The sequence below is a fragment of the Mixophyes fleayi genome, chromosome 1 (genome assembly GCF_038048845.1).
Source record: "Mixophyes fleayi isolate aMixFle1 chromosome 1, aMixFle1.hap1, whole genome shotgun sequence".
In the NCBI taxonomy this organism is placed as follows: domain Eukaryota; kingdom Metazoa; phylum Chordata; class Amphibia; order Anura; family Limnodynastidae; genus Mixophyes; species Mixophyes fleayi.
In genome coordinates this window covers 323,624,004-323,644,408 of record NC_134402.1, presented here as the reverse complement: position 1 = coordinate 323,644,408, position 20,405 = coordinate 323,624,004, and the positions used below count along the sequence as shown (strand labels likewise).

The following is a 20,405-nucleotide window of genomic DNA, read 5'->3' as shown; positions in this document are numbered from 1 at the left end:
GTAAGGCTCCGCCTGGGATCCTTAAATGTCCAGGTCTCTGCTCTTTCCATCTTCTTCCAGAAGCGTCTGTCGGACCTTCCGGAAGTACGTACGTTTGTGCAGGGGGTTCTCCCTTTATCAACCTCCCTTTGTCCCTCCTACGGCACCCTGGGATTTGAATTTGGTACTATCTATGCTACAAGAACCTCCTTTTGAACCCTTACAGTCAGCGGATCTTGGGTTTCTAAGGTCCACGAGTCTCGCTTTGGGCTCTTTCTTGCAGGGGGCCTTTCCTGGTCTTCCATGATGAAAGAACGGTGCTTCGGACTGTCCCTTCCTTTCTACCGAAAGTAGTTTCCGGATTTCACATTAATCAGGAAATAGTGGTGTCTGTGTTCCAAGATGCTTCCGCAGATTCCACCTTAGAATATTTAGATGTGGTCAGGGCATTACGTATTTATGTCCAAAGAACTTCGGATATCCGGCGTACGGACTCTCTTTTTGTCTTAGTTGATTCCCGGAAAAGAGGCTGGCCAGCTTCCAAGCAGACCATTGCTAAATGGCTTACCTTTACAATAAAACAGGAGTATCTTAGGGCTGACATGACTGTGCCTATCCACGTTATGGCACACTCCACCAGGTCTGTGGAGGCTTCCTGGGCCTCGCGGAATGGGGCCTTGGGCGATCAGCTATGCTGAGTGGCCACATGTTCCTCAGTCCACACATTCACCAAATTTTATCAGTTCAGCGGGTTCACGTCCTCAGATGCTAGCTTCAGCAATAAGGCTTCCAGCACGGTCCCTCCCTTAGGGGGACTGCTTTGGTATGTCCCCATGGTAGCAGTGTCTCCCAGATAGGAAGAAAGATAAAAAATGATTTTTATACTTACGATTCATCATCATCCATCATCATCCATCATCGTCCATCGTCCATATCCATCATCATCAATCATATTTATATAGCGCCAACATATTCCTTAGCGCTTTACATCCCTTTCTCTGATTCTGTTCTTCTGCTGTTTGCTTCTTGGTTGTTCGACTCCCTTTATTTGAGGGCTTTAGAATTACACTGACTAGCTACAGGGGGTTGCAAAGGGGAAGTCTGTCAGCAGCCACAGTTTAACTAGTTAAGTGCCAACTTCACACTCCCCAGCTACAACCCCAAAGTAGCAGTGTCCCCCAGATGGGATCAGAGAAAGGGATTTATCGTAAGTATAAAAATACTTTTTTTTACCCATCGATAGAAATGCCCTTAAAAATGTGCTTTCCTTTTTAAAGCAATAATATAAGGGGCAAAAGGGGCTAATTAAAGTAACGCATACTTGCCTACTCTCCTGAAATTCCCGGGAGGCTCCTGAATTTTGAATTACGCTGCTATTCAATGCCGTGAATTTTGGCATTTTATAGTGGGGGCGGGGCTATGGTCACCATGCCACCTCCTATCCCCTGTCACATGACTTTTCCCCCCGGGTGAAAGTTTTGAAAGTTGGCATGTATGAAATAGCGTCTGAAACCCCATCTGCACCACCTCTTGAGGACATGACATATAGACGTCCTTACACGGGGAAAGAAGACTCTGTGATTCCCCACACAGTCTGACCCCCCTACCCTCTTTGCACCACCACACATCCACCAGCCTCTCTCTGCTAAGCATGGGTGCTCCGGTTTCCTCCCACACTCCACAAACATTGTTAGCGTTGTAGTCCTAAGTTTTTGCAAACTTTTCTAAATGACCCTTAATATGTCCATCTTACACAAAGAAAATTAGGTAGGAGCTAACCCTTCCCATGAACATGGATGGCTAGCCAATAATGGGTTAAATTTGCCAGTAACTTTGTGCTGCCTTTTACCCACACAGTATGGTCTTTTCTGCTGGCTGCTTTTTCTTTGTGTTACTTCCCCAAAAGGTCACTGGCTGAGTCAGGCAGACAATGAGCTTCATTTCTTGCTACTAGAAGAGAGGGTTCTGTGAGACTTTTGTTACCATAATCTGCTGACTCATGTCATCAAGAATGACACACAAGGAACACCACCCCCAGAAGAGGCTAAATATAAGTTAATGCTTTTTAACTGTTGCAGCCTTTTATTCTGTTACTAGCATTTATGTATCTATAGCCCCCCAAATTCACATCTAGTAGTGATTGCAATAAAAAATACAGTTAAAGTGACAACAAATAGTGCATGTATTTTGGTGTGTGTGTGTTAATATACAAATCAGTATGTAGATAATACAAATCTCTACCAATAAGCACTATTTCCACCATATTTAATGAGATTTTAGTGCTTGCTCTGTGTAGCATAACATACCTGCTGGTCAGTCCTTTTATCTCTGACACACCCCGCTTTTACCTTCAAGCCCTGGTCACCATGAGAAAAGTAAACCGTTGGGGGATGGATAGCAATATTTATTGGTAATGGAGAGGTTTAGCACTGTAAATTCGACAGCAGTATTATGCTCTAAACTTCTTGTTTAACTAGTCTCGCTTCTTCTCAATGCAATCTTATATGTATGTCTTTGGGGTTTTTCCCACAGTCCAAATGCATACGTAAGTTTAATGGAATCTGCCTTAACTGACCTAGGTATGAGTATGTTGTGTGCCTGTGGTAGGGAAGTTATTTACAGTAAAACAATTTGACTGTAAATAAGTGCTGGCTTAGGCCCCCTACCCACTGGTATCAAATACATGTATTTTACTAGCATTTATAACAGTAGTAGAACACATATAAATGGCGGAGATAGAAGAAACCATTGATTCTACTGTGATTATAACCACTACCATGGTTACTTGTGTTTGCTAGTGTTCCCGGTATCTTGCTCTCTCTTGCATTAGCCACAGGTAAAGGTGTGTTGAAGTCTTCATTGAGCGCCATATTCACATTCAAAGCACTACCAATGAACACATGTCAAATACGCAGCAAGACCTTTCACTTGTGTATTTATTTTAGTTTAAAAAACAATAAGGTTGAAAATGTTCCACCATTGGGTATTTTGGCCTTTAAGCAACAAGTTTTTGTTTTCTGTTTTTGTTTAGTTTTGTTCCTAAATAGAGCAATTGGAAACCCCCATTTAGAAATTCTCACATCACTATTTTGTGGTGTTTACCTTGAGATACTGTGATTGGTTTCTTGTTATCCTAGCCCCTCCCTCTTCAAACTTTCCTACACGTGGACACTCAGGAGTTGACTGAGCTATAATGAATGCAGTCGATACTCTGACCCTACTCAAGCACACCTAAAAAGTACATCCCTTGTGTTCATACATCTTATATAATGGCCCTATTTATCAATTTTGGTCATTTTCCGCTCGCTAGTTATTTTCTGCTAGTTAGAAATTTTTGGGCTTAATTTTTGTCAACACAAACGCATCCACAGATTGAATTCGGCTTGCAGACTATGGAAGTATACACTGAAGAATAAATATATATATATATATATATATATATATATATATATATATATATATATATATATATATATATATATATATATATATATATATTATATGTACCCACAAATTTGTGTCCCATAAATAAATTGATGAGTAAATACATGGCCCGGTTCTGTCTCTGAGAAGTGATTACTGTGGACAGGAAGGAGGCGAGGAGCATGCAGCCTGCCTGGTAGGAATCAGAAGAAACCCCTTTACACACTGTTCACTCTCCTGTTCATGGCTTTAACCATCGCTAAGAACTGCTAATGCCATTTTAGATGGCATTGGCTCCAGTGGACAAACTCAAAAAAGCAAAGCTGTTCGCAGCTTGATAAGTTGCGCAGTGTTGAAAGTAGGCTGGTATACAACAGTATATAATACCGCCTCTTCTCTTACTGCTTTGATTGTGAAACTATCACATTTCATTCAATTACATTTACCATACCACCACTTCTAAATTTTCACTTTGACCTCAGAACATGCTCCATTTCGCCGCCCCCATTGAGAACTATGAGGGCAGTATTGATCGATAATGTAGTGAATGCCAGAGATATCTGTGAAATCTTCAGCGTTGGCAGGATAATAAATTGCTAAATTAGTTAAAAAATTCTAAATCCTGCAAAAGTGCAGTTTTCACAGGATTTAAGGCTTTGAAAGGGTTGATAAATAGGCCCACAGTGGTGCAGAACATACAGACACCAATCTCTTCTATAATCCTGTTCTTTTTAGTGCATGTCACTATGTTGTTACATGTACACCAACGTAAGATTATACGTTATTATATTGGGTCATCATGCAAATCAAGAGGCATTTTAGTGCCTCCTCTTTCATTTAAATTTTGTCTTGTTTTCATTTTGTCCTAAGCTTTTAATATTTGCACAGGTGTAAAACAAAATAAGGTACCTCATTACTTACTGCATGTATTATTCATTAATAAACTAAGGTCTGCAAACGTTATCCATATCCTGGCTGAAATAGGTTTCTGCTCTGTAATTTGTCTTTTCCAAGCATTGTGTAGTGTAATTCTAAAGCCCAGTATTCTCAGTGCGTGCAATGTGTCATGTGATCCAGAACCATTTTTACGAGTCCTACTGAAAATAGCCATGTTGGATTTTAGTCTAGAAACACCTATATGCGACAGTGAGCAGTAAATATAAATAAATAAATAAAAAACAAGATAATGGGATTTAAGAAATATAGACCTGTGCTCCCTTTGAGTATTTGTGTCGCAATCACAAACACAAAGTGCTGCCGTGGAGGACAAGTAATGACAGAGGGGAGTTTTATCCCTCCAAGACAACTAGAAATGGAACGTCCCCTGGCGCAGAAAGGTTGCTACTTGAACTGATAGATGTTTGTTCATCTCAGATAATATACTATAATAAAACAAATTTAAGAAATACTCCACCCAGGGAATAAACTTATTAGGTAACACCACTCATTCCCGCAGTGAACACAAGCACAGAGATCTGGTGGCACTAACCACCATTGGAAAGATTGTTCCATAAAACCCATTCTGTTCTTGATCAGTGGTCAACAGTACTGACGCAGGAGAAAGTGGAATCTCTCTAGAGCAATGATTGCTTGCTTGCCCAGTCATCCACTGTGTGCTCTCATCACAAAACTAGTGCTAATTATCTTGCAAAAAAAAATATATCCCGTTTCCTTTTTGTTCAGATACACATTAAATTTGATCACATATTATTATATGCAATCAGTTTCTGCTTTAGGCTAGGACTGCACTAGTGATTGATAGTTGTGCAATTGTGTGTGATTAAGCGCATGAGACAAATCGCATGATCCCTAACCCATGCACATCTTTGGGACCAGTGTATGCATACAACTTTAAGGGGTGTATTCAATTGTTAGCGGTAACGCTGATAAACGAGCGCTCAAAAAATCTTACCGTTAGGGGCGTATTCAATTGTTAGCGGTAACGCTGATAAACGAGCGCTCAAAAAATCTTACCGTTAATACGGTATTTACTTGCGGAATTTCAGCTCGCAGCCCCCTGAGCGGCGAGCTGAAATTTCGCGAGTAAACTACCGTATTAACGCTTTTCGCGCGCAATATTACCGTATAAACGGTAATATTTTTTGAGCGCTCGTTTATCAGCATTACCGCTAACAATTGAATACGCCCCTCAGACTGTGTGTAGCTGTCCAATGTTGATCTATTGGCACACAGTGGTGTGACTTAAAATACTTCAGCATAGGCCCAGCTATAACGTGTGCAAGCACAGGGGACGTCATAGGTGACTGCATACCTCCACTAGAGCTGAAATACTAAATGTGCTGTTCGAGAAACCTTTTGCTGTATAGAAGCGCTTACACTGACTATTTTGTAGTTCAGTTTATCATTTGGTGTAAATATACTTTTTAGTACGCTTGAAGTAGGAATACTGCTGTGTTCAGGGTAGGTCTTATCTTGAGATATCTGCAACTCAAAGTACACTCACATCTTTGTGACAGGATTTTTACGTGTATGTTCGGGATACAATATGTGTTAATGAGGCATTGTATGCCTAAAAATTGCAGTATATGTATTTGCTGAATCAGAACTGATACAGTTTTGATTCAGCAAATGTATATAGTGCAATTTTTTGATGCAGCTAGTGTAGCTTTTCATTCCAAAGGTAAGGCCCAGAAGTTTACATTGGATGCTTTTTCCCCCAGTAGTCATACTGAAAACAAGGCCTAAAACAAGCAAGAGCATGTACTGTCACTTTATATTCCATCCTTCTCACTCCTCAGCCTCACACAGACAGATTGTGTGACTGAGAGGTCTGTAGGAAGGGAATGGTCAGCTGTTCCAGTCTGCACTGGCAGCACATATCACTGCCTGTAAACAGATCTTTTAAGGATCCTGCTGTTCGCCCAGTTGGGATTCCAGGACAGGTTTCTACTACAGGGATAGCTGTAAGTCTTCACACTTCATATTTTATAACACAGTTCCTACAGGCAATGAAAAAGGACTGATCTATAGTATGAGATGATTAAAAAAGATTTTGCAAAGAAATATTTAAATGCAATGTATTACCTTTTCATCCAGGTCTGAAGCTCTATTGCACTGTGGATTCTCCTTTGTAATGTATATTGTCATCATTATTGTACAGTAGTATTCGTTCTAGGATGTGCAGGACTTGAGGCAATGAATAAAATAAGATAATTACAAAAAAAAATCTTTTAAAGCTGGTTTCAGAGAGAACACTTTAGTTGTAGTATGAATTTGCTGTGCCAGATCTTCTCTGGAGAAATGTACCTGTATCCAAATATGTTTGTGTTGAGACTTGGCAGTAACCCACATCAGTGGTACCATACAATACTCCCACCACCGATTTATCAACAACAAAGGTGACCTGCATGATCCCAGCCTAATTTGCTGCAAGACATTTGAAACCTATTCCTTTTTGCTTAAAGCCAACAGCAGTTGTAGATATTAGTTCTCAATGTCCAACGGCAAGTTATATTTCCAGTAGCAGCTGTGTTTGGGGCTTTGTAGACTTACTATACCTTAATCATTATGCTGTTGTCAAGTTATGTGTAACGTTATTTGGTCATTGATTAAAGCATACCCAAACAAATGGCCATGTTTCCTGCAAGCTTGCCCCAGAATCCTATACTGATTTTACGTTTGGATTAAAAGCAAAATAGACTCTGCATTTGGTCCTTGTCATGACTCATTTTAGTCTTTCTGCTATTTAAGTGATGGTGATGATGGATATGACCGGCCCACAGATGACCTAATAACTGCTGTTTCAGTGAGTTGTAGAAATGTGAAGTCCTCTTTTCTGTGTAAAGCATGGGATATATCCAAGACTAAGACAGTGAGCAAATTGATCAACATTGAAGGATTGTAATGGAAGAGAAAGGATGTTTTGAAAGTTCAGCATAGTCCTGTGGCATGATGCTGCTGGTTGTCTAGCAATGGTGAAGCATGTTTGCAAGGTTGCAAGAAATCTGATGGAGAATGTCTTTCTTTCCTCACTCCTGCAAAGACTCTGACAGCGATATTTCCTTGGATGCTGCGGAGATGCATGTGACTGTGTCTCGCTCTTATGTCTCTCGCTTGAAAATTGGCAATGCAGAATTATTGGAAGCCAGGCTGCATCCAGTGTAGGTGGTGGCATGTTTTACTCTGGTATTCAGACTAATGCGTAAATCAAAACATTTGGAGGTAGGAGGGGGAGATAAATATTCAACATTTTAGGTCTGCAGATCGGGCGATGGCTGACATAAAAGATTCTTATTGACTGTAAAAGTTCTCAGTGAAAAATAATACATGTATTAACCATCTATTTTATAAGTATTCTACCTAAATGCCTTGCACGTTGAAGTTAAGTAGATAACTGACAGTATTTGTACATTAACATCTGTTATTTCTCCACTCAGGTGTTAGATGTATCCAACAGAGCGTATTGGGTCATGTTCATTGCTCTCCCCCTCAACTATTTTTCACACACACACACACTCTCGTTCTGTCGTCGCCCCCCCTTCTCTCTCTCTCTCGCTCCTTCGTCGCTCCCCCTTCTCTCTCTCTCTTGCTCCTTCGTCGCCCCCCTTCTCTCTCTCTCGCTCCGTCGTCGCCCCCTCTTCTCTCTCTCTTGCTCCGTCGTCGCCCCCTCTTCTCTCTCTCTTGCTCCGTCGTCGCCCCCTCCTCTCTCTCTCTTGCTCCGTCGTCGCCCCCTCCCTTCTCTCTCTCTTGCTCCGTCGTCGCCCCCTCCCTTCTCTCTCTCTTGCTCCGTCGTCGCCCCCTCCCTTCTCTCTCTCTTGCTCCGTCGTCGCCCCCCCCCTTCTCTCTCTCTTGCTCCGTCGTCGCCCCCCCTTCTCTCTCGCTCCGTCGTCGCCCCCCCCTTCTCTCTCTCTCTCGCTCCGTCGTTGCCCCCCCTTCTCTCTCTCTCTCTCGCTCCGTCGTCGCCCCCCCTTCTCTCTCTCTCGCTCCGTCGTCGCCCCCCCTTCTCTCTCTCTCGCTCCGTCGTCGCCCCCCCTTCTCTCTCTCTCGCTCCGTCGTCGCCCTCCTCTTCTCTCTCTCTCGCTCCGACGTCGCCCCCCCCTTCTCTCTCTCTCTCGCTCTGTCGTCGCATCCCCTTCTCTCTCTCTCTGGCATCTCCCCCCCCCCCTTCTCTCGCTCCGGCGTCGCCCCCCCCCACCTTTTTTCTCTCTCTCGCTCCGGCGTCGCACCCATCCTTCTCTCTCGCTCCGTCGTCGCCCCCCCTTCTCTCTCGCTCCGTCGTCGCCCCCCCCCTTCTCTCTCGCTCCGTCGTCGCCCCCCCTTCTCTCTCGCTCCGTCGTCGCCCCCCCTTCTCTCTCGCTCCGTCGTCGCCCCCCCCTTCTCTCTCGCTCCGTCGTCGCCCCCCCTTCTCTCTCGCTCCGTCGTCGCCCCCCCTTCTCTCTCGCTCCGTCGTCGCCCCCCCTTCTCTCTCGCTCCGTCGTCGCCCCCCCTTCTCTCTCGCTCCGTCGTCGCCCCCCCTTCTCTATCGCTCCGTCGTCGCCCCCCCTTCTCTATCGCTCCGTCGTCGCCCCCCCCCCCTTCTCTATCGCTCCGTCGTCGCCCCCCCCCTTCTCTCTCGCTCCGTCGTCGCCCCCCCTTCTCTCTCGCTCCGTCGTCGCCCCCCTTCTCTCTCGCGCGCTCCGTTGTCGCCCCCCCTTCTCTCTCGCGCGCTCCGTTGTCGCCCCCCCTTCTCTCACGCGCGCTCCGTTGTCGCCCCCCCCTTCTCTCTCTCTCCTGCTCCGTCGTCGCCCCCCCTTCTCTCTCTCTCCTGCTCCGTCGTCGCCCCTCCTTCTCTCTCCTGCTCCGTCATCGCCCCCCCCTTCTCTCTCTCTCCTGCTCCGTCGTCGCCCCCCTTCTCTCTCTCTCTCCTGCTCCGTCGTCGCCCCCCCTTCTCTCTCTCTCCTGCTCCGTCGTCGCCCCCCCCTTCTCTCTCTCTCTCCTGCTCCGTCGTCGCCCCCCCCCCCCCCTTCTCTCTCTCTCCTGCTCCGTCGTCGCCCCCCCTTCTCTCTCTCTCCTGCTCCGTCGTCGCCCCCCCCTTCTCTCACCCTTCTTTCTGTCACCCTTCTCTCACCTCTCTCCCCTTTTCCGTCGCCCACCTCTCTCACCCTTCTTTCTGTCACCTGCCTCTTTCTCTCACCCACCCCCTGTAATTTTGATAACCTTTTATTTTAATATAATCTTAATAGTTGAGATATTACTATTATTATTATAATTGTTTTGTTTTTTTCTTCCCCCTTTCAGTTTAAGTGACAGTTTTTTCATGGTGAAAGGCGCAGCCCTCTTCCTGCAGCAGGGGAACAGCTTCCAAGGACAAAGGAGTCTTCTTCACTTACACAAAAATGCTGGTACGGGGTGGCCGTGAGGTCAGCAGCTTTCTGAACGATACAGGATAGTTATTGGCCTTGCTACTAATTGTGTTACGTGGATCCCTTGGGGCAGGTCACATGCATGCCTGGCAGTGTGACAGATGTTCGAGAATGTAGCCCACTGTAATGTCCCCAGAATTGACAGCTGACTATAGAAAGATGGTGTTAGCATGGTCTCCAGTGTCAGTTCAGAAAATGTTTGTTTCCCATTGGACTTATCAGAAACAAGATTGTACTTGTTTAACACAAGTGATGGCAATTAACAATGTTTATTTGTCCATTCTTGGACCGTGTTCAAAATATTCTTTATTAGCTGTTTCTTTCTGACACATGTGAAATTAAAATGTTTCTGTGTGTCTACAAAACTGTAAAAACACATTCATGCCACTTAGTGTTTGACCTTAAATGCAATTTTTCTGTTTGTAATCCGTTAAAAAAAGCATGAAAACTGCAAAGATGTGACTAAACTGAACAGCCAGATCTTGTTCAGTTTTGCAACTCGAATGTACGGGCAAAATGTATAGCGAGCCTGACTATTGGCTCTTGGGCCGAGCAGCAGGATTTCAGTATGTGTTGTCACCTTAAGGATTTGCCTTATTGAAACATAAATGACTTATCCCAAGTTGTCTGCTGGGAGTCTGTCCTCTATTCTTTCTGTAGAAAATATCTTCGTATCTTCACAGTAACTTTAACTTTAATATTAAATAAACTCTTATCATGGCCAAAGGCCAAGAAATATGAATCGTGTACTCACCGCTACTTGACTATTTTTCATTGTAGGAGACCTGCCACAACACCTTCAGGTCATGATCAATCTTCTCCGCTCTGAAGATCGCATAAAGCTGGTAAATCTACACTGCATGTCATGTGGCATGATCGTTAAATTGATGAGTTTCTTGCTGCTAATAAATGAATGAGGCACTTCTGTATTTGGTGTGTGTATAGCTTTGTTTACAGATGAAGAATAGAGACACCTATTAAAACGTATGCTTTATCCTGTTTGTGTCTAATTCAGACTTCCCGGCAGCCTAAAAAATGTTCATGTAGCATAAAAGCTGTCAACACAGAGTATGTTGGTGTGGTATACTTGTAGAAATAGGTATTTGTACTGGAGGTCTGGTTTCTGTATTGTATAGTGAATGATATATAACCTACAGTAAATCAGAAGCATATTTAGGAATAATGACTTTTATATGGAATGCTGATGCAATGGTTTCTTGATTTACTAAAATAATGTTTGTCATCACTAATCTAGTTAGCACAATGCAATTTCCATTCTTATGACGGTATTTCCATTGTAGCTTCTTGTTACTCAAGTGGTAGTAATGTAATGTGCATGTGCTGCATTTCTCCCAGAACTTGATAGGTGTTTGCTTAGTGCCCTTTTGGCTTTTTCTTAATGGCAATAAGTTAGTTTAAAACTTTAACATTTTTATGCTCTATTGCCACAAAGTTGCAGTGAATATTTTCTTGATACTACCACCTCCACGAGTACATGCTCTAGATGTATTTATTTTTCTATTTATAAAATAGTTCTCCTATATAGGGCTTAAGTTTTTGCTCTTATTTCAGGCAGTCCGCCTGGAGAGCAGCTGGTCAGACCGGGTACGATACATGGTGGTGATCTACAGTAATGGGCGACAGGACACGGAAGAGAATATACTACTGGGGGTGGATTTCAGCAGTAGCGAAAGGTGAGGTGCTAAGACTTGTACTATAATCGTATGAAAAGGTTCCTGGGCTGGATTATCAGGAATATCAGTCCACTCCCGAAATTACTGCTTTTACTGCATATAGGCAACAGGTGATCTTTACTTCTAGCATACAAGCTGTATATGTTTTCACCCTTTTTATTTGTGAAATACCTCTGCCAAAAGAGATGGAGGAGCCAGGCAGAAAACGTAAAAGGATAGTCTAAAAAATATTATTAATTCAAAAAACATGAACTCCTGGTGTGACAAGTCCATTGTCTGTCTGTCCTAGTAAAAGCTGCACTATCGGCATGGTTCTGCACCTGTGGAGTGACACCACCATACGATTGGATGGAGATGGGTGAGTGACCGTTACATTGTTGAAGAACATAACCGTATTCTGTACAGATGATACACAAGATGGGGTTGTAAATGGCCCTGTCCCCTAAAAGATGTGCTTTGTCTCCTGAAATCCACAGATTACTCATTGTGGGCACACAGCGTGATCAAACACACAGGGCATTTTTTGTTTACTGCTTGAAACATTGAGACGTTCATGAACCCATTAGTCATTTGATACATACAATGGGGGATCTTACTATGTGCTGACTGCTGCCAAGCTACCCTAAAAGATTTTTAAATTAGCTGAATGATGTTTGGCTGCAGCATTTTAACCACTTCATGACAGCCAGTTTTAATATTTTTTGATGTCTGTTTTTCAAGAATTAACTTTATTTGAAAAAAAAATTGGGATGGGGGTTTCTCTTGGTGGCAAATTGGAATTTTCATTTTATTTTAAGAATTTTTCTTCTATTACATAATTTTAATATTGATACAAAATCATTCAAAAAATTACTAGTGGATTGGTTTCTCTATTTACTCTCAAAGTTGTATACTTTGGAAATGAAAGTGTCAAAGGGCTGGGCCATTCTCTACCTCTGTAGCGATCAAATCGCCTTCAGACGTTTGTAGGGAAAGGGACATCTGATTGGACAGGAGCTGCTTCCAATCCAATCAAATGCCATATATATTATTTATTATTATTATTATTATCATCATCTTTTACATATGGCATGGCATAACACTACAGGGTAACAATACATGGTATACAGTGTTTTACGAAAACAAAGTGCAATAAGTATAGACAAAGTATAAGTCAAAGTACCAACTAAGCAGAGAAAGGTGCATAGGGCAAAGAGGGGAGAGTGAAATTCAGTGTACAGATAGAATGGGAAGGGAAGGAGGGAGGGGGGGGGGGGGTGAGAAAGGGCTTGAGCCAGTAGTGAGGGTGCCACTTACAAGATCAGGGCAGAGATGGAGAAGTGGGAGCACGGGAGAAGAGGAGATTTGAAGATAGAGGGCAGAGGGGACAGGTGACGAACTGGAGAGAAAGAGGAGTGGAGCTAAAGGCAAGGGAGACGAGGACACGAGGAAAGAGGGATCTTACAATCTAAAGGTGAGGGGGAGACTGACATGATAGACAAAGTGGCAAGATTGGCTGAGGGACAGGAACACTGAGGGGAAAGAAGCACAGGAGTAAGTAGGATGAGGCTACGTATAGAATGGTTAGTATAGAAGGATAAAGAAGAAGGACGGAGGGGTTACAGGATTAGGTGGTGGAAGAGTAGGCTAACCTGAACAGATGGGGAGGCTAACCTGAACAGATGGGGTTGAGTACACATCTATGTTCTACCTGTCTTAATAGCTAAGACAGCTCTGACACCTCTCTTCATGTTGTCTGCTATGGTGGATCGACAGAAAATTAGGGTTCCATGGGTTGGGGTGGGGAAGCTGGTCTGTAGAAGGTAGGCTGTCTAATAGAGGACCCCCGTCCCCCTATTAAATGCAAAGTTTGTATTGAGCGGTTTAGTGCAGATTCACAAACTGGATGTTTCTGGAAGAGTCATTATAAGCAACAAACTTATTTTGAGATCACATCAATGCCTTTCAAAAATTCACATTATTTATATTATATTTTTTTTTCGTAGGGGATTTAGTGTCAACACAGCAGGAAGAACCCACGTGTTCAAACCAGTGTCTGTCCAGGCCATGTGGTAAGAAATGTTTGAAATGACAGCTCTATTGACTCTTCCTACTACTCTACAATATGTGTTGGTATCCTTGCTTAGTAAAGACATTGTCATGATGATTTGGCCACAAGGGGCGCTGTTTCATTGTTTTCATTTTATTAGCAACATTATTACTCTCGCTCCTGCTGAGACATAAAATTCCTTGTGCAGAATGATCCTTTATAGAAATAAAAAAGTGATATTATACATTATCCATGTGTGAATAGAGTATATTTACATTAAAGTATTATACCATCCAGTTAAAGTTAGTAGTGGTAGAATAGGGTTAAACGGCACAACTGCCAGTTTGAAATGTAATACTTTGTGTACAGAAAAACCTTTAATTAATGGAACAGAATCCTAGCAGACATGGGAGATCTTGGTGTAACAATGGTTGTTGCTTGCTGTAGACCTAAGTAAAAAAGGATACCGATGGTCAGACTGAATCTAGTACGTGTAGAAGTTAAGCATGAGATTAAATATTACTGTGTGTGTGCCTATGATGTTGTCACATTTTAATCATTTATGCTTTTACTTTATTGTGGTTACGTCTGTTCATTGAATGTGTACTTTTTTTGCGGCTAACAGGTCAGCACTTCAGATCCTCCATAAGGCCTGTGAGGTTGCCCGACGGTACAACTATTTTCCCGGTGGACTGGCTCTTGTGTGGGCCACATTCTACGAGAGCTGCATCAGTTCTGAACAAAGCTGTATCAACGAGTGGAACACCATGCAGGACTTGGAGTCCACTCGGCCAGACTCCCCCATCCTCTACATGGAGAAGTGGGTACACTTCCAAAAAAATGATTGATTTATTTTAAATTCCTCATTTTATTAATTTGCACCATTTGGTTGCACAATTGAACTATTTTGGGAGCAACATATAACACCAACTACCTTTATGACATGTACTGCCTTTTCTTCCTTCTACTACTTCTCATTATTATTACCAGTTATCTTTAGAACACCTACATAAGATGAAGCACTTTATCAAGAATATTTATTCATTCACTTCAGTCCTTCCTCCAGTGGAGCTTGCACACTATATTCCCTATCCTACACACACACGAAGGTTAATTTCATTCAGAAGCCAATTAATCTAGCACTAGGTCTTTGTGGTGTTGGAGAGAACCCAAGCAAACCCAGGACACAGATAGAGCCTGGTTGTAATCGAACCCATTACCCTGGCAGCAATGTCTTTTCAATGCCATCAAATTTGTGTGCCATAGTTGGAATGGTCTTGGTACAAGAAAGAGAACAAATTTTAATGTTGCTAGTGCCAAGCAGACTGTACAAAACTTTGGTCAGCTCAGGAAACTGACTAGGTCCAGTTTGGCAGTGGGTGACCTGTGTAGGGTGACTTTTTTCTGTACCTGGGAGTACAGACTCACGAACCCAGATACCTGTTTTTGAGACTTATCCAGAGGTAATTTTTATTCTTCCATCTATTTTGCTGGAATTGTGATTTTTTTTTTTACTGGCTTACATCATCACTGGCCTTTTTTTTTTTTTTTTTTTTTTTTTTTTTTTATGCTATTGGAATTATACTTTTCCGGTCTCTTTTTTGTTTCCTCCTTTTTTTTTTTTTTTTTTTTTGTTATATATCTAATGGACTATTTTTAGTTATCCTTTTATCATTTAGGGATTTATCTATTAAACCCTTCTGGGTATTTCCAAAATGCCTACTGTTGTCATTATCATTGTCATCACTTCTGTGTATTTTTGCACCTATTTTTATTTTATTTTAGTTTATTCTATTTTGCAGATTGTAAATTCATAGCGCCGTGGGTCATTACTATGGTTTTTGTATTATAGCTTATTGGGAAGTTTGGAATTCGTCCCACACAGACCCACATTGGCAGCTTTACATTTTCTTAGAGCAGCGCTGTTATCCCTACACTTTTTCTTATCACGGTGGCACACTGATGGCTCACCCACCCCACATACAGATACTGTCTGACTGAAAGCTGAACCCATCCTGCAAACAGACTTGCCAATGTACTCTAATACTGCACCAAGGGTCATTAATATCTTTTATCCCTTCTCAGAAGCCTCCACTCACACTGGCAGTGCAACTTGCACCCGCTTCCCGAATTCATCTGTTTTTAGGTGTCCTGTCTGTTGTCATCACGTCACTCCCTCACCTATTAGAAATGCACAATAGCCTCTTCCCTGCTGTTTCCAGTAATATTCTGCTCCTCTTCACCCCACTTAAATCTGCTCCCCCCCCCCCCCCCTCCCAACACGTGTTGTGCTCATCTGACACCCCCAGCTCCTCGCTTGTCTTTCACTCAATGCTGCCTGCCTAGGCCACTCAACACAAAGGTATGTCGCATACTCTTTGAGAAGCTCTGCCAGTTGAATCACTCTGTTCATCTGTGACGGACAGGGTCAGCATTGCTGATTTTCTGAGGATTCAGAATACGCCCCCACTCCTGTACATGATCTCTTCAATCTACAAATGGTTGATTGAAATTACCTTTGACTCCCAGAGCCATCACGAGCGGAACTGGGAAAGGGACCTGGGCCCCCCTCCAAAAGAGTCCTGTTGGGAGGAGGTCATAGAGGGCATTGCCACTAGCTCCATCTCAAGTCAAAGAAACGGCTTACAAATTGTATTTACAGGTGGTATTACACCCCTGATAGACTCTCCAAAATGTTCCCGACATCCACTCCGAGCTGCTGGCTGAACTGCGGCCAGAGGGGGTATGCTCCTTCATATCTGGTGGACCTGCCCACGCATAGCCCCTTTCTAAACGACCGTTATCCAAGGACCCTTGGACCTTCCTCCTCTCCCGCCCTATGCCTCAAGAGCGCTTCCCCTTTAATAAATTAATATCTCGCATCCTCGCGGCTGCCAGATCTTTAATAGCCAACTACTGGAAAAACCTGCATCCCCCTACTATATCGGCCTTTAAAAACTATGTATGGTATATTGCAGGCATGTAATCCATTATTTACTGCCTACATGACAAACACCATAAGTTTGATCTCATTTGGGTCCCCTGGTACCTACGGGAGAGGCAGGACTCTGTCCACCTCCGCCCTGCCTACTGTTCCGTGGCTCCTTGTCCCACTCATAAACTGAGCCCTGAGTCGTCTCGGGATCCTCTGGCCTGGATGTTCTACATCTTGTACCCACGGAATGAGATGTGCTCTGTTTGATTTTTTTTTTGTTGCTGTTTTTATTTTTGTCCATGCTGATGTATACATGTCTTACACCGACCAGCAATTATCTCTGATATACAGTTCTAATTTTAATTCTCGTACCTTTCCACCCACCCCCCTCCCACATCCCCTCCCCCTATATATAAAGAAAAGTTGTAAGGGAACGGCTTGAATGTTTGTATGCTCTATATTTTTGTCCTCATGTTTAAAGTTTTTAAAAAATAAATAAAACAAAGTTAAAGCAACAGTGTAGTCATTGGACACCCATGAGACATAACCCATATTAGTTAATTGGTTAGTTTACCAGTGCTTAACTTGCCCTTGTAGGAGCAGCATCTTGGAGCTTCAACAATGCTTAATAGAAATGCCACATGGCTTTGGTGTTGAAAATATCACATTTATACGTGTGTTAATGTAATTGCTACATTTAAGGTGCTTTTGACCACACATTTTTCTGTGTGCAGACCAAATGAAGGTGAGAGGACTGAATGGGTTATCAAAGCAAAACTGAGGAGCATCATGATGACCAAGGACTTAGAGAATGTAACATGCAAAGAGGTGAATATTCTGCATAATTCTATATACCTGTGAATTGTTCCTCTGCCTCTACGTCTGTGATTTGTTTTCTGAGCCCTGTCTCTGATATTTAGATCCGCAATGAACTGGAGAAGAAGCTGAGCTGCAACTTGAAAGAATACAAGGAATACATAGACAATGAAATGTTACTGATTCTAGGGCAAATGGATAAAGCCTCTCTTATCTTTGATTACCTTTACCTGGTATGTAACACATTAAATGTAATTAAATGAATGCACTTTAGTGGGTTAGGTTAGTTGATAAATGCATCATGTGGTGTATTCCATGTGTGTTTTTTAAATATTCTGCAGGGGTTGCCTCCACGGGATCACAGTCATTTCCTTATCCCCAGGTCATGTATAACATGTGAACATGTGAAATTCTATCAACAAGGCCTATTGCAGTTCATCAGGAATGCTAGCTTACATTGATTGTCATCATAGCAACCAGTCATTAGAAGTCTTACTAAGACATTGGTAGTAATGTCTAAAGGAACAAATACTTTGTGTTTCATTTCAGGTAATTTACAAACTGCAAAAGTGCAAAATTCAGCACTAATTTATTTTTTTGTGATGTAACATACTGTACATACATTTGCCTGGTTTTATTGGGATGGGATTAAGGGCCAGCACACCATCAACAGATTTCTATGTTTATTCTTATGTTTTGGGACACCTGATTAAGAGACATCAGGAGCCCGATTCAGTAAGGAATGTAAAGGCCGATACGTGGCGTATTATGCGTAAAATCGCTCTGTGCATGCCCATAACCGGACCATATGCCATTGAATGCAGCATTATTTAATTCATCTTTGAGCGCAAAGGACCCTTACGATAGCCTACGATTTAATGGGCAGAACAGGGGAGGGACCGAGCGTATGCACGTATTCAGTGTACAGTAACTACATGCCAAGTCCAAGCGCACACAGCAGCGTCTGATTCAAACTTTGGGCATCACAAAGGTACGTTTTTTCTGTCGTATCACTTGCACCAGGTACAGGGTGGGTGCAAGTGCCAATTACTAGTGATGACAGTCTTGTATGCATGCTAGAATTTATGTTTGCAATCGGGGCAACTGTAAAAATTAATTTTATGTACAGTAGACATTAGTAACATCATGATAAATGTATTGGAGTGAGATTAAAAAAACAATATTGTTATTAATGACCACTATTGACAGGTGACAATAATTTAATTTATTTATTTTCTGTGTGTTCTTTTGGGACTTTATAGTCCACATATGTATTGATTGTATCCTGCAGTGTATTGTCTGTTAGACCAGAGGGCACCTAGACCCGTATTCAAGAGACGTATCTTCAGATCTGCTCCTACTTGAAAACAGACGTGTGTGTGCCCGATTTACATGCGGTTTTGAAAAACGCTATTTATGTTTGTTTTGCTTGCCTTAACGAATCAGGCCCCATTGTCTAGACGCTAAGGAATAAACACAGAAATCTATGATGAAATGCTGGCTCTTTATTGATAAAAAGAAAATGTAGGCAGGTGCAGCTCACTATGAACCCATAGAAATGTACATAAGGAGTGCTGGCTGAATTATGTTATGTTTAGTTTTACATGGAAGCGTATGAATTTGCTGGGCAAGAGGACTGTGTCTGGAGATGCAAAATTTTGCTCTAGCCGATGCGAGGTGTTGGTTGGATGATGTGAGTTTCATGCTAAGTGCGGGTTGTATTTGCACTGAAATGAAGAAATGAGATTTCACTTTGTACATCGTAATTTCCCAAGGCCCCTCAGTCCCTACATTAGTTTGTAAGATTCTGACAGTCTCTCTATGTGCTTCAGAATTGAATATTTATGAGATAAAGTTGTGATTGTAGAATAAGCTTTCCTGACAGTAATCAAGTTGACGGAAACTAGAGTCAACCTCTGTTGGCTAAAAATGGCTGATTAGAGAACAATAATTTTCCCAGGAACTACACAGAAAATGTAGACACAATGTCAAATATCTCAAGTTCCATCAATGTATAAAGACTTTTGAAATTTAAATTTATACATAACAAAAACACAGTTGTGATTTTTGTTTTTCGCTTTTATTTTTTTGGATGGAAGTCTAGCAATTTTCTCTTTCATACATGGCAGCCACTGGAGACTGGATATAGAGTGTTGTTGCTGGAGCCTTGGCACTTTCAAATTTAGTGCTGAAATGAACTTGCAACATTTTGTTAACTGACCACAAGAGCTGTGTGCATGTTAATGGCTGTCTACAGCAGCCCTGTACTTGTATTTTGTTTTACAATAGTGTTGTATTTTAATTTTTTGTATTGGTTTGGCTACAATGATTCTTTACTGTGAGGCATCCCTCAGCCATCACTGGGTATGTCTAGAGCAGGCTGCAAGGTGCCACAATCGGCAGCTGCTCTCACCATGGGATTGCCTACATGGGGGACCCTGCTACTACCACTGCAGTTAGTGCCCGGGCTCCTCATACCTCTGGCGGAGCTGTAACACATATAGTAGATCCCTGCTCTTATGAAGCAGGGAACAGGTAAGGAAAAGCAGTTCCAATTCCCTGACAACGGTATCAGGTAGCTCCATTTCCTAGTTAGTTAGGAGATCAGGATTATGGGTGTCCGGGGGGCTGGCTGCATAGCATACCCTACGTGGCAGCTAAGGGGGCTGTTCTTAAGGATGGTAGTCAACTTAGTGCTGTTCCCTGGGAGGGAAATGAGATCCCTGCAGCACCTCGTCTTTGGTGGGGTTCTTAGCTTGGTCAGCCCACCAGAGCAGACACAGCATTTTGTGAGGAGCCTCGTGCAGCAGTATTTCTCCCCTCTGTGTACCTCCTTAGCTACAATGGTTAGTGGCGAGGTACTCGGGCTCTTGTTGTCTGGGATTTTTTTTTTTTTTTTTAACTATAACCTGGCTTGTGTCTATACAGTTTCACATCCTCCTGGATTGTGCAACTGTTATCTGTCCTTTCATTCTTCCCTTCTGACCTACTTTGAACCTGAAATCCTTAAACATATAATTTGAAGAAGCCCAACCTGAGTCCATCCTAGAGGATGATCTTCCTAGGCCTTCTCTTCGACACCCGTCAGCAATGGGTATTTCTGCCAGAGGACAAAATCCTCTCGCTACAGTTTGCACAGTTTCATTTGCAAGCTTTCCTGTTCAAGT

The 20,405-nt window shown here is 42.6% G+C and overlaps 1 protein-coding gene across 1 annotated transcript in view; it reads left to right on the top strand.

Moving 5' to 3' along the window:
- The window catches only part of SSH1 (slingshot protein phosphatase 1), a 53,408-nt gene that overhangs the window by 21,324 nt on the left and 11,679 nt on the right, over positions 1-20,405 (top strand). The window contains exons 3-10 of the mRNA XM_075214088.1: positions 9,640-9,743; positions 10,545-10,609; positions 11,337-11,458; positions 11,748-11,816; positions 13,444-13,509; positions 14,113-14,307; positions 17,157-17,250; positions 17,343-17,471. Of these exons, the coding sequence (XP_075070189.1) occupies positions 9,640-9,743; positions 10,545-10,609; positions 11,337-11,458; positions 11,748-11,816; positions 13,444-13,509; positions 14,113-14,307; positions 17,157-17,250; positions 17,343-17,471 (844 nt within the window). The remainder of the gene's footprint in view (positions 1-9,639; positions 9,744-10,544; positions 10,610-11,336; positions 11,459-11,747; positions 11,817-13,443; positions 13,510-14,112; positions 14,308-17,156; positions 17,251-17,342; positions 17,472-20,405) is intronic.